Here is a 16,941-nt window from a genome sequence, read left to right as displayed (position 1 = left end):
CAGACTATGGCGAACACTCCTGTCATCTTTGGGGTTCACTGTCAGTGTTCCGAAGTCATACCTGACTCCTTCTCAGACACTCTTTTTGGCTAATCCCCACTCCCACCTTTGAGATTCTTTGAATTATTTAACCCAAACCTTAGTGGGGCTTTTCGGTTCTGCTTATGCAGCGCTCCTGGAGAATTGATAACCTGTCTTGTATTGATACAGGGAAATTCTCTGTATAGAACATACCACCTTATGCACAGAAAAACCAATTCAAGAAGAAATATTTGAAATTTCTCTGTCAAGAGGTCATAGTAGTAAGATTTTGACACATTTGTCTAGACTCTTGAAGCATGTCAGTTTCTTCCCCTGTTAGAACCCTCACCCTTGACAAAGGTGAACGTGGAACATCGTTCTTATTCATACAAGATTGTGCATGAACCTGATATGGGAGTACCGATCGCAATGGCTCCATCCACATGTTTCTCTAGATCCCTGGGTAAGCAGATGATTTAAACCATTCCAGGTTTTAAAGGATTAACTCATCAACAATTCAGTCTTAGACATTGACTCTAGCACAGCAACTTCACAACGGGCAGGCAGTGATATACCTAGATTCAAACTGATACTAATAAAATTGTCCTGAAAACAGAGGCGATATTCTCAGTCTCCTCCAAATTCGGAGTCATGCAGTGTCTGAAAAGCTGCGACATTTGACTTGAATTTAGGGATCAGTGAACACTCACTAGCATTCACCAACCTCACCGAGGATTACATTTAAGATTAGTTTAAATTGAACCTCTAGCATTGCCAGACACTTATAAATGGAAAGAGTGAGGTTGCCATTGACGGTGTCTCAGGATAAGTTATTGATCAATACAATCAAATTTAGAACCAGTCTCTCAAGCATTGGCAGCTGCAACATTTTGTGCATTGGAGCATAAATCCCAAGTTACTGGTTCTTTCATATTTTATAGTAGACTGTTTTAATGCACAAACAAGTGGTGTCTTAGACTTAACACAGGGGAAGACAGGCTAACTCTAACCTCTCTTAATGAGCCATTAAGTGGTAAATCATGGGATGCTTCAGGTGGGGGAATGGTTTGCCAAGACCATCATGGTAGCAACAAACACATGAAAAACATAAACATCAAGGGGCGTATTTAACAAATATTCACGCAGCGCAGCAAGCGACCTCACTACACTGCGCGAAAGGGCAGGAATGTGCTTCATTTAACATTATAAAGGGGTACCTTCCTACACAAAAAGAACCCACAGGGGCATTTTCCTCTTTCTCACAGTGCAGCACTCATAGAAAGAGGAACAATTGAGGAGAAATAAATATATTTCTCCTCGCTATACCTCTCCTGGGGAGGGATAGCATTTTGACACATTCTCAGGACTACCATTAGTGGTAAATCTGGGAATGCGCCAAAATCCATGGGTGGATTCGTGGACACTCACGCTTCACCCATGGAACGCCGCCCTGGGGCAAAGCGACGTAAGGCATCAATTTGTGCTGCCTTGCATTACTCCAGATTTATCCAGACATACAGGGCCACGCAGAATCGCCTTACTTGGCTTCGTAAATCTCATCTAGGTTTTGCGTCACACTTATGCCCCCTTGAATCGTGCAAAGGTGACGCAAACCTTGATAAATCTGGCACCAGGTATATAGATTTTTAGGAAGCATAACAGAAATTTAGTAAAAATGTGAGTAAAAATGACAAGAAAACTGTAATGAAGTAAGAAGTGTCCAATAAGTTTTCAGTGTTAATAACATAGGCAAGTGAAAAGATCTTGAGAACGTGAAGGGTTTTCCACATTACCTTCCAGTGATTTCCACCGCTCTCCCTGGCAAATACGTTGGCCTGATACAGTGCCTATCATTGGATAGTATCCCTAATCCACAGGAATAAATACCTCCTGCAAATTATGGAAAATAATTTACAAGTCTTATATATTTCCTGTGAAATATGGATTTTGAAACCTCTTTTAGTGTGTGCAATAACAGTAGCCAAATAAGTACAATTTGAGTATTATGACTGTGTGGGTCATCACAGTATATTTTGTGTGCACTTGATGATGGGCATCAAGGGATGAGTGAAGGTTTTCAGGCAGACAGTATTGCAACAGTGTAAATGAAGAAGAGGGTTTTGCAACTGTGGTATTCACCAATAGAATAAAGGGGTGCAGGTGCATCACAACAAAGAGAGGCTGGAGCATGTACTTAAATGAAGATATGATTCAAAAGAAGAAGTTATGTTGCACCTGGGATGGAGGTGTTTTTAAGGTGAGATAGTAATACCAATTCTGTTTTGCTTAAGGACACTGTGGTTGCTTTGGAGGCCCTTTCTCGCTACTGGACGAAGACCTACTCAACAGAGGGAGGGAATCTTGCCCTCACTATCTCTTCGCCACAGAGAAGTTTCAAAAACAGACTTCACCTGGACAAACACAGCAAACAAGTGCAAGAGCAGTTGCAGGTAAGTCTTCTAAGCCAATAAACTGGTTTCACTCTTTAGATGGTAATCCACCAGTGCTTTGGAGAGCACACACGTGCAGTTCACAGCATATAACACAGGCAAGCAAACATGCAGCAACATTGAGCACAATATCATCAGCATCAGCCACAAACCCACAGTGATTTCTCGCCCAATTCTGCGATAGCTCTTAGCATGTGCCGCTGTCATAGATTAAATTACCTGCACTAAAGAAGCCATTATCCAAGCAAACCACATCAGACATACCTGACTTCCCTCACTAATATTGCTCCCAATACATGCTGAGGATGAACGACTGGGTGAAGGTCAGAGCTGCAGCCTCCGTTTAGAGAAGTGGAATACAAGCATAGAGACGCATAAATGTATAATAAACTGTAACACAGATGCTTATGTTAGGCTAATCTTTCTTCACCCTGTGTCCCTGGTATTATAGTGTAGTATCTGCCTGTAGGCAGGAAAGGCAGAACTGTGACCTCATGATAAGGTACACCGTGAGTCAGCGTGTTTTGGCGTTCAACGCACTTCTCTTCCAGGGGGTCCTCATCAATAGTCATAAGCACTGAAGAGTCCCGCCCACGTGCGTGGATCCCGGAGCACTTTTGAAAAGTATGCATATATGTATAACAGGCTTAGTACATTAGTACCTTACATATATGTTTGCAGATTAAAGAAGGCTCAAAATAGGCAGAATTTACAGAATTTTCATTTTAAGAACCAGCCAATTGCATAGAAATGCATCACCAACAAGAAGTGACCATAGAAAATCTTTCCAAAAACATTTTTTAAAGGAAAAGAAAGGAATATTTTTTCAGTAGGCTGCAATGCAAAGCATAGAAGAGAAAACTGCACAGTGCCTTTAAGAACCTCACAGTATCCTCTGTATCCCATCATGCCAGTTGGGTCAGTTCATTTTTCCGGCTCCTAGAAACAGGATACTGGGGCACTGAGCTCTGCCTTTTTGGACAAAGTCTTTTAGAAATCTTTGCAAATATTGTACTTCGAGTTTTAATTCAAAGTCTATTGATATTTAGGGTAGTTTGACACCTTTTTCTGATAGACTATTATATATTTGTTCTGTTAAAAATGTTTTTACTTTTTGTGAAGTGCCCTTCCTGTGGAAAAAGAAGACACCGTGAGACCCCCACAGGCTCTGCATAATGTGCCTTCTTGAGGATAACATTCATGATTCCTGTACCTATTGACAATCTTTCTCCAGAAGAACTTTGAAGGATCAACAATAAATCAGACTACATGGTTTGCAGCAAAAGAAGGAAGAACATGCTGCCAGATCTTCTAGAAGCCATGGAGAAGGCTAGTCTTCTGCTATAGCTTCTTCTTCCCCCTCGAGGTAGATCCAAGGAAAAAAGACATCAGAAGAAGAGACATTGCTCCTGTTCGACATCGAGAAGCATTATGTAGAGGAGCATAAGGCTGCAGACTGGACACATACCTAATTGCTTGCGCTCATCAGGTACGAAGTTGAGACACTCAACAGTGAAGGAACCCATCAGTTGCCATCGAAAACACCTCCATCAATGATAAGATCTCAGTTGTTGATATTGAAACCACCTCCGTCTATGGCAAAGCTACCTCTGTTGATGTCGAGACTGCCTCCCCCAACGACGACCTACAACTCCATAATAGAAATACTCCCAAACATATTCTCAATCATGTCAAACAGTGGAAGTAGTGCTTTTGGGACATTGCTTTATGGTACATCTTCACCAGGGAGGGCCACGCCACCTAACTTTTCTCCAGATTCAGTAATATCTCCAATGCTATCACCTATAATCCTTGGCATCTCCTTCTGTCCTCACAAATCCACAGGACAGTCCACAGTTGTCTCATAGACATCGTACTAAATCTAGATCCAGCCTTAGTTTTTTAAAATGGCTCTAGGGAAAGAAGCCAGTTTTCTCACTCTAGATCAAGAAGATCTAGTACAAGCCATCGTAGAACACTGTCTCCCTTATGAACAACAACCTCAAGATCTTTAATCAGAAATTTTTCTTCGGCTTCCTCTAACATTTTCACCATGACTATCTCCAATTGGTGAATGACTTGATAACTTTAAATGAGGTGCTTGTAAGAGGTGCAACTAAGTTGAACATTACTATGACTGCTCCTACTCCATCTACATCAGTCATCTTTGAAACCTTACATCAAAGAACTTCATCAAGACCTCTCCTCCCTCTGGTCCCGGGTCTTCTTGAACCTGCAATGCAAACATTCCTGACACCTGCACCTACAAAGTTGGCTCCATATAGGCTCTTGAAGAAGTATAACCCTCCTGACCAAGATCTTCTCTTTCTCAGGGCAGCTCCACCATCATATTCGTTAATTGTGGCTACAGCAAGGAAGTCACACATAGTAGCACCACTGTCTCCCATACCACCGGATAAGGAGAGCAAAAGAATAGTCTCTGTGGGAAGAGAAATATTTAGAACATCAGCTTTTACAATGCCCTTTAAGGTTACGGATAAACTCCCTAAGGAAGACAGGCAAGATTTTCAGGATGGCATTAATGAGAGAATGCTTGTATCAAATCAAATCATTAGTCCAGCTGCTGACATATCAGATTTATCTGCTCATGGTTACTGCCATGTTATATGGAGAAGCTCATGACTTAGACTAACAGGTCTAAAACCGTAAGCGCAAAATAGAACCCTGAACCTGCCAATCTCAGGAAAAACACGTTTGGATTTCAAACGGATGACGACATGCCACAGATGAAGACCGAATTGGATACAGTAAAAGATGTGGGCCTAGAAAAGAAAAAAATAATTTAGAAAGAGTCACAGGCCCTATGATAGCTGCTACAATCCTCAGGGGGTTGACACCCCTCACTGGTTGCACCACAAGCAGCAACATATCCTAAAGCAGTTATACAATCCAAAAGAACAGGAGGTCAACATCAGCAATCTGCAGCGGGAAAGACTCTAAACAATGACAATGAGTCACATCTTCCCCCAGATCTGTCAGTCACTCAGGTGGGAGGAAGTATTGTAACATGATTTTCAGAGTGGCTGCTGATAACTGCACACAGATGGGTCTTTAATATTGTTCAGAGTGACTGTTCTTTTCTTTTCTTTTCAATTCCCCTTCCTCCAACCAAAACATCATCTTATCAACAAGTTCTATTTCAGGAAGAGGAGAACATTTTACTGCAGAAAAAAACAGTGGAGGAAGTTCCTTTGCATCGAAATTGATTGGGAGTGTATTCCTGATTGTTTCAGGAAAAAAGGATCAATACAGGAAGCAAAACATTTGCAAAGAAATAATGAGCCATTTTCAAGTATGTCTCCATACACTAACCAAGTTAGATCTTCTGGTAAAATATAATATATAGACAGTAATTGTCAAGATTTATTTAGCAAAACTGTCATCTTCAGAAATAAAGTCCATCCAAACTAGTCTCCAAAAGTTGTTGTGTGAAAAATACAGCCAACACGTTTCGCTCTCACTCAAGCTTCTTCAGGGTTGTAACATACAAAATCCAATAAGAATATATTTTTAAACATTCAGTTACACACTAATCAATTTAAAACACTTAGGCCCAGATGTGCATCCCTTTTTTGCAAAAAAGGGTAATAGCATGTACAAATACTATTAGCATTTGTGACTCTCGCTATTAGGAAGGGTGTCCCTTCCTAATAGCGAGTCAACATGCTATATGTACTAGTGTTTTGCAGCCGCAAAACAGTTGCAGTTTACCACCTACTTCAAGTAGGTGGTAAACCACTCGCAAAGGGGAAAGGGTCCCCTGAGGACCCTTTCCCCTTTGTGAGTATGTAGGAAAATATTTTTTAAGACCAGGAAGTGGTCCCAGAGACCACTGCCTGCCCTTAAAAAAATGAAACAGAAAAGTTTAATTTTTCTTTTCTAAATGCATCCCGTTTTCCTTGATGGAAACGGGCTGCATTTAAAAAAAACAGCTTTATTTAAAAGCAGTCCCAGACATGGTGGTCTGCTGAGCCCAGCAGGCCACCATCCCTGGGAGGGCCTGTCATTCCCAAAGAGCTCGCAAATTGCGAGAGGCTCATTAATATCCATGAGCAATTTGCGATGTGTTATATTGCAGGTCGTACATCTGGCCCACTATTTTATAATTACAGACAACCTCCACTTCTGCTTCCAAGTAGGAGCTGTGACTGCCTGTGAAGCATGGTGGGATACAGGGGGTACTGTGACGTTCGTAAAGGCATAGTGCCAGATTTCTCGACTTTGCTTTGCATTTCAGCCTGTTAGCTAACAAAGCTTCATATTCCCATTCGTTTTCCACTTTTAAAAACATTTGTGGAAGATTTTCTATGGTCATTTTGTTATAGTGACGCATCTCTATGCAATTGGCTTTTTAAAAAAATGAAAATTCTATGAAACTGTAAATTTTATATCTTCTTTAGGCTGCAAACATATATGTAAGGTGCTATGGTACAAAGCTTGTTATACATATATGTATACTTTTAAAAAGTGCTCTGGGATCTCCACACATGGGCGGAACTATTCAGTGCTTATGACATGTATGAGGATTCTCCAGTGAGAGAAGTAGGATTACAGATGAGTAACTTTTCCTTCTTCAGGGGGGACTGTTGAGCGCTGCCAGCAGGTGCCCATCCTTCTGGCGAGTACTGTAGTGCCTCTTCCACGTTATGATGATTAGAGTAAGCCATCAAGGACAGTCAGGCTTGTTGAACATTGCCCCCTTGCGTGTGACAACGAAGCTTGCCTCCCATTTGTTTTAAAATGTTGTCACTGGGTCATTTCTAAGTATAACTGCACCTTAATATGTGATCTACACTATTTAAAATTATGTTTATATGTTAATTTCACGTTTCTCTATGTGATAACATTAACTTAATAATTTAAACTCTAGGCTCATGCTTTGCAGGGATGAAGAAATAGATAGACATGAATGTATGCTTTATATATGGACATGAGCACGTAGTATAGGATTTCAGTTTCAGCACTGAGGCCATTGTAATTTTATGTAATATTACCATTGAGGCGGTGGGCTAAGATAATGTATAGGTTATCTGATGGAGACCTCTAGATCCATATGCCTTCCCATAGGATATTCTCCAGGTGTCAGACTTGATCCGGAAGGTTTTGAGCTGTAGCCCTGCACACCGTAAGGTGTCATCCAGCTTCGCGTCAGTGTCGTCCACAGCGTAAATTACGTTGGCGGTGCCTCTATATGCGCGACCTTGGAGCTCTGATGTCAGTTCTTTCCTTTCCACACCAGATAGAGCAGATCCGGTCAGAGCTACCCTTAGTTGTTTTCTGACTGGCTTGTTTCTGACTTTTTGTCAACTCTTTTTTGAGAGATTTGATTTCCTGGTGTGACAGTTTGTCCCCTAAGAAACCAACTGGTTCACAACCATATGGTGCCTGTCACCAGCAGATGTCTATGACAGACCCACACTTAGTGTGGTGCTAGGAAAGGGACCACACCTCCAAGATCTACAAGGACTGCCGCGAACTCCTCGCCACCAATGTCAGACGACCCGATGAGACTCGGTTGCGCAGAAGGTCCTGTGACTGTTCATGGAGCCGCACCCAGCGACTGTAGTCACACTTGAGGTATCAGGGAAGTCAAGTAAAGTGACACAAGTACAAGTAATTTAGGAGGATGAAGAGTGGGCTTCCTTGCACACTTTTACAAAACACTACTGTCTGAACAGCCAGGTCCGTCGCGATGAGCTCTTCACCCTTTCGGTCCTGCAGGACTTTCTGGTTTAAAGTGACTATGCCCACCAACCTCTGGAGAGGCATTGCTTGGGTATCTGTTCTAAGGCAAGGAATCTGCGGATAGATGTCTCTATCAGATGAACAAGTTACTTACGTGGGTAATGCCTTATCTGGTAAAGACTCCATATAGCCGCACACTCCTTACTGGCCCTTCCATACTTCCCACTCTGCGAGCTGATTGGAGTGTAAGGTAGACTCTTCTCAGGGCCTTAAGTATTTCACACCAGTGGTCAGTTCTTTATCGATGTTCTGCACTTATGGCGGCAGGTTCCGTCCGGAACCTGGGTGTGATGTTCGGGCCCAATCTTCAGCTAGACTTATTTGTTAACAAGACTGTGGCCACTTGCATGGCGCTGCTCCGCATGCTATGGAAAATCCTCCCGTTGCTACCGGTCCATGCTCGGCCAGAGGTGGTGCGTGGCATTATATTGAGCAGGTTGGACTATTGCAACGCATTGCTGTTAGGAGCACCCGCCATTTTGGTGGGTAAACTGCAACGTGTGCAGAACATGGCTGCTAAGTTGGCCCTTTCTCGGCGGCGCTCTGATTCTTCCACCACGGCGCTGGCAGACCTTCACTGGTTGCCTATCTCGCCGCGGATTGTGTTTAAAGCACTGTGTTTGGTGTTTAAGGCGCTTCATGGGCTAGGCCCTGTCCCGTTGCAGGAAATGTTCACGTGGTATGTACCTGCATGTCCTCTTCGATCATTGTCAGCTTATTTATTGGTGGTTCCGAAGGTTTTGAGGGCCCGGATGGGCGGACGGTCTTTTAGATTTGTGGCGGCCAAATGTTGGCACTCCCTACCCCTGTCGCTGAGAAGTATGGGGGATCTTTCCCCCTTTAGGAAAGGATTAAAAACTCATCTTTTTCCTAGGTTAGGTTAATTTTGCTTGGATATTGTAACATCGCGTGTTGTTGGTAATAAGTCGAAGCGCCAGGATACCCTTTGGGTGACAGTTTTTGCGCTCTATAAATACGCCATACAATACAATACAATGGCGTGGAAAATCGCGAAAGTAACCAACATCAGCATGCTGGTGCAATACCTATATAGATCCTTTGCATGTACTTTCTTGTGCAGACACCGCCGCCATTGCTAATGTGGAGCAGAAAGATGCTACCTAACGGCATGCAGGAGAACTGCTCAAAAACTTCAGGATCCAGTTTGACGCCTGGGGAATAAGGTAAGGAATCTGCGGCTAGATAGTCTCTAACGGATAAGGAGTTATCAAAGGTAAGTAACTTGTTCTGCAACAGCTGTAACGTTTTTATATTGTTTATATCTGAGTCACATTTTATATTGTGATGAGTTTAATTGGCAATGCCTTTTTAGCATCATCATCATCATTAGGTGACAGGGCTGTGACACATATTCCTGTGACATCACTTCCTGTGACAAAATAAAATGATTGTGCAGTGCCAGAACAAATTTGTGGCATTGTGCACGGCAAAGGCTGTGGATCCTCTCTCTGCCCCTCTTTCTGAGGTTCTCTTGTTCCTCCTTTCTTTGGCCCAGCACGGCTCTGCTCTGGGCACTATCAAATGCTATCTCTCGGCAAGTTCTGCCTTCCTTCGGCTTCCAGATCAGCCTTCTCTTTTCAAGTCCCAGGTTGTTAATCGCTTCTTGAAAGGCATAACTCATCTCTTGCCTCCTATTCCTTTCGTTATGCCTCAGTGGGACTTGAATCTAGTTTTAACTTATTTAATGTGCGCTCCCTTTGAGCCACTTCACAACTGTCCTTTGAGGCTTTTAAGTCTCAAAACTGCATTCCTGGTGGCTATCACCTCTGCCAGGCGAGTGAGTTAGCTCCAGGCTCTTTCTTCAAAGCCTCCTTTTCTCTCTGTGCATCCGGACAAGGTTGTCCTCAGAACCCGTCCATCCTTTTTGCCAAAGGTTGTCACTGCCTTTCACATTGGGCAGACCATCACTTTGCCCACCTTCTTTCCGCCTCCTTCCAAAGAGGAAGAGAGGCTCCACCGTCTGGACCCAAAATGTGCGCTGTCTTTTTACCTGGACCGCACAAAACAATTCTGGGTGGATGACCAGCTCTTTGTTGGCTACGTGGGCGCCAAAAAAGGTCGGGCCGTACACAAACGGACTATCTCTCTGTGGGTCATTTTGTGTATCAAGGCCTGTTATTCTCTGGCAAAAAAGGAGCCTCCAGTGGGGTTGCATGACCATTCCACCAGGGCAACGGCAGCCGCTGCTGCTTTAGGGCGAGGAGTTCCTCTGAATGATATCTGTCAGGCAGCTAGATGGGCATCGTTGCACACCTTTACCAAACACTACTGCCTGGACAGTCAAGTCCGGAGAGATGGCTTCTTTGGCCGTTCTGTTCTCCAGGACTTTCTGGTGTGATATTGGTTCGCAGACCCACCACTGGGGTTGGTATTGCTGGGGTATCTATTCTAAGGTAAGGATTCTATAACTAGCGTGTTTCTCTCAGATGAACAAGTTACTTACCTTCGATAACGATATATCTGTCAGAAACATTAGATAGTTATAGATTCTTTACCGCCCCACCCATCCTCCCCGTTCTGCGAACTGATTTTTGGGGTTAAGGATATCCTTTCAGGGCCCTTGTTTTGTGCACCAGTGGATAGTGTCTTGCGTGGCTCTGCGTTTCTGGCGCGGAAAGTCGTGTACAGAACTGATGTCAGCACTCGAAGGCGGCGTCTAAGTAGCTACTGCAATGTCATCCCAGCGACACAACGCCAATAACGGACGCAGAGTCGACCGACGCCACCTTCCGACGCGCAGAGGTACTGCTGACGAAAAAGCTTTCCGGATCCAGTCTGACTCCTGGGGGTAATTCTAAGGTAAGGAATCTATTAACTAACTAATGTTTCTTACAGATATATTGTTACCGAAGGTAAGTAACTTGTTCATTAGTACTGGTGAATGTTAGAAAGATAAACCAGTATAACATAGCTTACATCGTATTAAGGGCTCGGAAGAACACTTTTGGGTATTTCTACTAATTTATGATCAAGTTCACTCATACCTCCCTTAAGTCAGCAAGAGTGTGTGTAGAGATTGTGTTCCAAGGTCATCATATGCAGAGCATTAAGTTTCATATTACTTTAGGAGGGTAAAAGGATCAGAGGTCTTAGGTCATAAAATAATACTAAATAATGGCAGTTTGGCACTGTAGAAAATGAATAAATGAGTGATAAATGGTTGTTTAGGCATCCAGCAGATGGTTAAGGGTATTTGAGAGATGACACACATTCTTATGTGACCTGGACTCCACCAATAATCTGGTGGTCTTGGCTCACAAGGAGAAGATTCTAGGGAGGGCGCTCAGTGCCAGTGTTTTGGTCATACAAAAAGGTATGCATGTCTTCGAGGGATGCACAAGAAGACCCTTTGGTGGCAGAGTGGCTGTTGTGCAGAGCTAGCAGGTCATATTTTTGAATCTTCACAACGATAACTAGAATTTCATCCTTCAGAAGTACATAATTTGTGTACCATGGTTTAGATAACATAACACTTATTGTTACAACAGGAAGAGAAGTTACTTTGTGTGGTTTGCTGCATATATGCTAAATATCACTAGGGCAAATTCTCTAAATGTGAGCTTTTGATATCAAAGTAAAATCACAACACAACAATGATTTTTATTTCTATTCTGAATATTTCTTTTCCCTGACCTAGTTTTCTCTCGGAAACGATTTGCATGTGGAAGTCCAAGGGAAAGGCAAAGCAACCCTGACGGTGAGTAGTAATGTGTAAACTAAGACTGGCTTAGCTCTACAAGGTTTGTTTTCCCTCCCACAGGTGTCACAAGTGAACTTAGTTCAATAGAACAGTGATTGAATGTGAAAAACAGGTTGTTGTAGCCCCACACAACCCCACTCAATACATAGTTGAAGTGGCATCTGTCTTTAGGGTTACTAACGGTTCCTAAACAGGCATCCAGGGATTCAGTGGCAATTGAGAAGCCCAATTTTGTTCTTTACAATATCACACACAAACACTGTGTTAAAAAAAAAGACTATTTAGGAATACATTTCAACAGGCTCATCTCATTGCCTAGCACACGTAAAAAACAAAAGAACAAAATAATATTAAAATAGCGCTAATGCATGCTACGAACAACCAGAATGAAATTAACATTTCTACCAAAGTTAAAATGTCATCTAGCTACCTCACCCCCTAAAAGGAGGCACAAGTGGCGAGGAGCAAGTGGCGTGGAGCTTGGCGTGGAGCTCAGAACGATTGCTGGGTTGTGTTGCGAGCAGTTACCTGCTCCCGCAGGTCTCCCGAAGGGCTCTCTCCCACTTCCCACTTTCTTGTTTTAACCGCGTCCTGTTATACGGGCGCTTCAAGTGGGGGCAGGAACGGCCATTGACGGCACTGCAGTGCTGCTGCGGTGCTGCTGGTGCGGGAGTAAAGGATCCTTGACCTGCGATACGGCCATTTCAAGCGAAGGTAGGATCGGCTGCTACCGTGGTGCTAAGACCCTGGGTGCTGTAGGAGGTAAAGGAGCCTTGACCGGCGGTACTGCTGGTGCAGCGGTTGCTGCTGGGTTAGTGGAGCCTTGGCCTGTTGCCTGTTGTCTGGTTCTGTGTAAACACCAAGGATACACTAAGAGCAGAGCCAAGCCGAGGAGTGGAGCGGAGGGAAGTGCTTACATATACCGTCTATGTGACCGGCTCTTGATCCCACTCCTGCTACCGAAGGATTGCCCAGCCTTCTCCCTGTATTTTTTTGACAACGATAAATAACAACGAACAGCAATGAATAAGTGAGTGAGTGGCGAGTGACAAGTGGTTAGAGGTACGAGACGCGAGGCACGACGTGAGCGACAGCCAAGGTTAACCAGACAGTAAGTCGCTGAGCCGCTGGAGTCTGTAATAAATCTGTAAAATCAGTGACATAAATTAAAGGCGCAAGTGATAATAGACTTTGGCCCTGTTGAAGCAACCCTTGTCCCCTGTACTACTCCGCATGCTTAGTCTACAGCCCTACCCGGAGACTGGATATTAATCAATTAACGAACAAATTATTTATTTAATAAGTAACCAGTAGTATCGGTGGATTTAGTGCTGAGGTTGTGATTCGAGGGTATTTTCCTGAGAGGTTTTGGAGGTGCTTTTTGCTCCATTAAAGGACACGTTGGTTCTGTCACTGGCCCGTACTGATTCTCTGAAAGAGGCAAAGTTTTCCTCACCTTAGAGGGTGAACTATGAGGTCGGGAAAGGAGCGACCACCTTTTCCTCCTATCAAAAGGAAAAGAAAAATACAGCAAACACTACTATTGGACACGTTTAAAATACAACAGGCAGGCGACTGTGGAAATATGGATTTTTATGATCAGTTATGTCCCCTATCTTGGACCCCAACGGTTTCATGTATAAATCACAAGTACATGTATGTTCCCTCCAGTTCCAGTTATGAAGACGCAAACACATGTGCGTCCACCGCCAACATGTCCTCTTTCAGATCCGCCATGAATGGGCCGGATATTCCATTCCTAAATATGAAAGGCCACCGGCTTTATATGGTTCATTTATCCTATTTTACAGTCCAGGCGAGTAGGTCCTGATTCTGCCGTTAAGCTTTTTCCTGCCTTCTGCCTCTGAAAGCTCCAGTCTGAGCTCGCATCTGTATCCATGAACTTTGTCCTACTCCCTGCGCGGCTAACGGTGCCTGACATCAGCCTGTTGCCTGCCAAAAACTGTATTTCACCTTCGAAATTATCTGCTCCGCTCCCTATCCAATGCATTCCTGTCTAGTAGTTTAAGTAAACATTCTTCCAGCTACCGAGCAAAAGGCCCGGCTTCTCTGTCATTATGCAAGTAATTCATAGCCCGGTTACTATGGAAGATTTCTGCCCTCGCATCTAGTGTAGACACTTAGACGCTTGTACACGCACTCACAGTCAGTATAGAATAGATTTTGTTCGAAAGACCTTTCTTTTTGGATAACACAGTTCTTTAAACATAGGATGTTAGATATGATTTGGGATTAGGTTGACTTGACCCTCCAGACTTCTGTCGCCACATGTAGAGCTAAATGTCAAGTCCCCTTCACCCCCTAGTTGCACGTCAATCACACGTCATGCTGCTGCGCGCGCATTTCTGCCAAGTATTTCTGCTGACATTGCGAAATTCTTTCATGGAACCACCCTATTATGACATCATACCTGATGACGTTCTTTAGTTACACCCAGTTACACCCACTTTTGCTACGCATGTATGTTTTATCTTTGCTATCAATTGTTACGCCTCCTCCATCTGTTTCACTGTAATGCCTATTGTATAAAAATGATTACTTGTCAATAAAGTACGCCCTTCACTTCCTGAACCTTCGTGGTGATGGAACATGAAGTCCTCAATTTAAATTGATTTTGGAATAAAGCCCGTTCCGAACCTCTAATACCACGGATTCTGCCTCTTATTTTACTGAGCTATTATTTATAGATTTTCCGCATCAAATTAAGTTCCGGTAATTAAATTATTTACCACATAAATGGCGCCCGAACAGGGACACTTTCTCATCTCACGCGCCGGCGGTGCGTTGCAGGCCCGGTCTCCTGTCACAGCTGGACGGACAACAACGCGTACCCACAGGATTTCCTGTATCTCCCTCCTGCCGAGCGGGGGTAACTGAGGCTGCGATCAACACCCAGACGAGGCGGTGAGAAGTGCGAAGTATCCCGACCAGAGCCTAGCTGAGAGAGCAAGATCCGAGGTATACAGAGGCCCACCAGTTTCCGAAGTTTCCGAAGTTTCGAGTCGAGTCCAGTCCGGTTCAAGTTCAGTTCAGTTCCGAGGCCTTCCGTTCCGAGCTACCCGGTGAGTACCATTATCGGGGAGGCGTTCTGACGTGCACATAGTTTGTGCCGGTCAAGACGGGTTTGGGTACACAAATCCGGTCTGCACTGTTTCAGCAGTGTATCTGTACTGTTTAGCAGTATATCAAGTATGTCTAGTATATAATTCAGAATTATCTGGTTAGTACCAAGTATTATGTTTAGTGACTAGTTCCCTAATTGGCCATCATTGTTTATTTTCATTAAATGTTAAATGTTAAAATGTTTTAAAAACGTTCTGTATATTGTGGTGTGAATGACTGTTCATTATTGTGTTTTATGGTATTAAACGTGTTCAAGATTAGGTATCAGATCAGTTCTCAATATGCTGCTCTTTTCGAAATTAAGACAGATCAAAACCAGAAAAGGGGTTCTCGAAGAAGCTTTTCCCATTCCTCCTAGGGACACTCCAGGGTACTTCATGTATCACAAACATGGCCTAGACGCCATATTATTTCTTGATCTATGGGTAGACTACACCAAGGAATTACCAGAAAGTCAGAGGTGGCCCGCAGCTGGGACCTGGGATGCAGATTGCATTATGAAAGTAGAAGAAGAATTATGGAAAAAGAAAGCTAGACAGTCACAGAAAGATGCCATTGAATTATGGCGTAAAGAATCATATAGACGTACAGAAAAAGCGCTCAGACAGGAAGAGAAAAGTAAGGAGAATTTAAATAAAGTTCGAGAAAATGTATTAACTGAAGAAGGTACTCGAGTAAAGTCAGAACAAACAGACAGACAAAGAAATGCCCTTGTGAATGGTATGTATCCTCTTCTGGCCGAAGGATTACCTAAGGCTACTCCAGAGATACCAAAAGACTTGCCACCCCCATTGTTTCCGATAAAAGTACATCCCAAAGGGCATCCCAGATCCGCAGAAGATGTTTTTCTTTCCTCTTATTTAGACGACGCAGCTCCCGAGTATGCTAATGCTGCGCCACATAGACCGCCTGCCGAGGGGGTTCAACGCCAAGACCCTCCTCCGTCTGTACCTCTGCAACAGCAAACCCCGACACAAGTTCCGGCAAGCACATCTGTTTCTACCTCTGCATCCACACCTATGGTTGCTATATCCCGTTCAACGAATCCTTTCACATCCAGCACCCCAGGTGGTGCTACCGGAGGTACATCAAGCATTTTTTCCACGCCACCCAGAACAAATAAACTTTCCTTTCAAGAATTAGCCCACCAACGTACGCCCAAACTAGTAACTCCCAACACGCTCAAGGAACTTCTAATAGATTGTAGATATGACCCTGTGCCCGGAAAAGGGGACGAAATGATGCTGGCATCATTACGTATCCGACGAGCTGCAATATACTTAGGGAAGCTACCAGGAATGACTGCCCATTTAGAAAATATATATCACTTTGTTCAGTCAGGGCGAGACCCTGAGAGTATTAACAGAGCCATGGAGTACCAAAAGGTGGAAATACAGCGGGAACTTTTACGTTTCCTCATAAACTGTGTGATCAGAAATCAAGATCAACCAGGGGTAAATCCGGAAGAAATGCAAATTCTTACCACATGGGGTAAGAATATATCAGAGGGGAGACACGATAAACGATCATGTATAGTAGCTATGAGCCGAAAGATCCGCAAAGAAATAGAACGAATACACGAAGAAAGATTAGCAGTAGACGAGCCTGAACAAACCGAGGACGAGGAAGAATTAGAACTGCCCACAGGACAGTTAGAAACCATGGCCTATGTAGGTAGAGGAAGATCTTGCAATAATACTAGATACTTTACTGATCCGATACGTCCGATATGTCCAGATAATAACAGAAAATTCCAAACTCCTATAATAAATATAAGGTCCCCCGAACATTCATTCCAAGCTGCTGACAAATTACTCCGAGAGCGAAGGGGTTATCATA

At 43.5% G+C, this 16,941-nt stretch overlaps 1 protein-coding gene across 1 annotated transcript in view; it reads left to right on the top strand.

Moving 5' to 3' along the window:
- LOC146869242 (complement C4-like) overlaps nt 1-16,941 on the top strand; it is a 550,923-nt gene that overhangs the window by 447,914 nt on the left and 86,068 nt on the right. Inside the window, exons 30-31 of the mRNA XM_085646117.1 lie at nt 2,313-2,471; nt 11,896-11,955. Coding sequence (XP_085502243.1) covers nt 2,313-2,471; nt 11,896-11,955 — 219 coding nt within the window. The remainder of the gene's footprint in view (nt 1-2,312; nt 2,472-11,895; nt 11,956-16,941) is intronic.

This window comes from Triturus cristatus, chromosome 1_1 (assembly GCF_964204655.1).
Source record: "Triturus cristatus chromosome 1_1, aTriCri1.1, whole genome shotgun sequence".
Lineage (NCBI taxonomy): Eukaryota > Metazoa > Chordata > Amphibia > Caudata > Salamandridae > Triturus > Triturus cristatus.
This window is presented reverse-complemented; position numbering and strand designations above follow the sequence as displayed.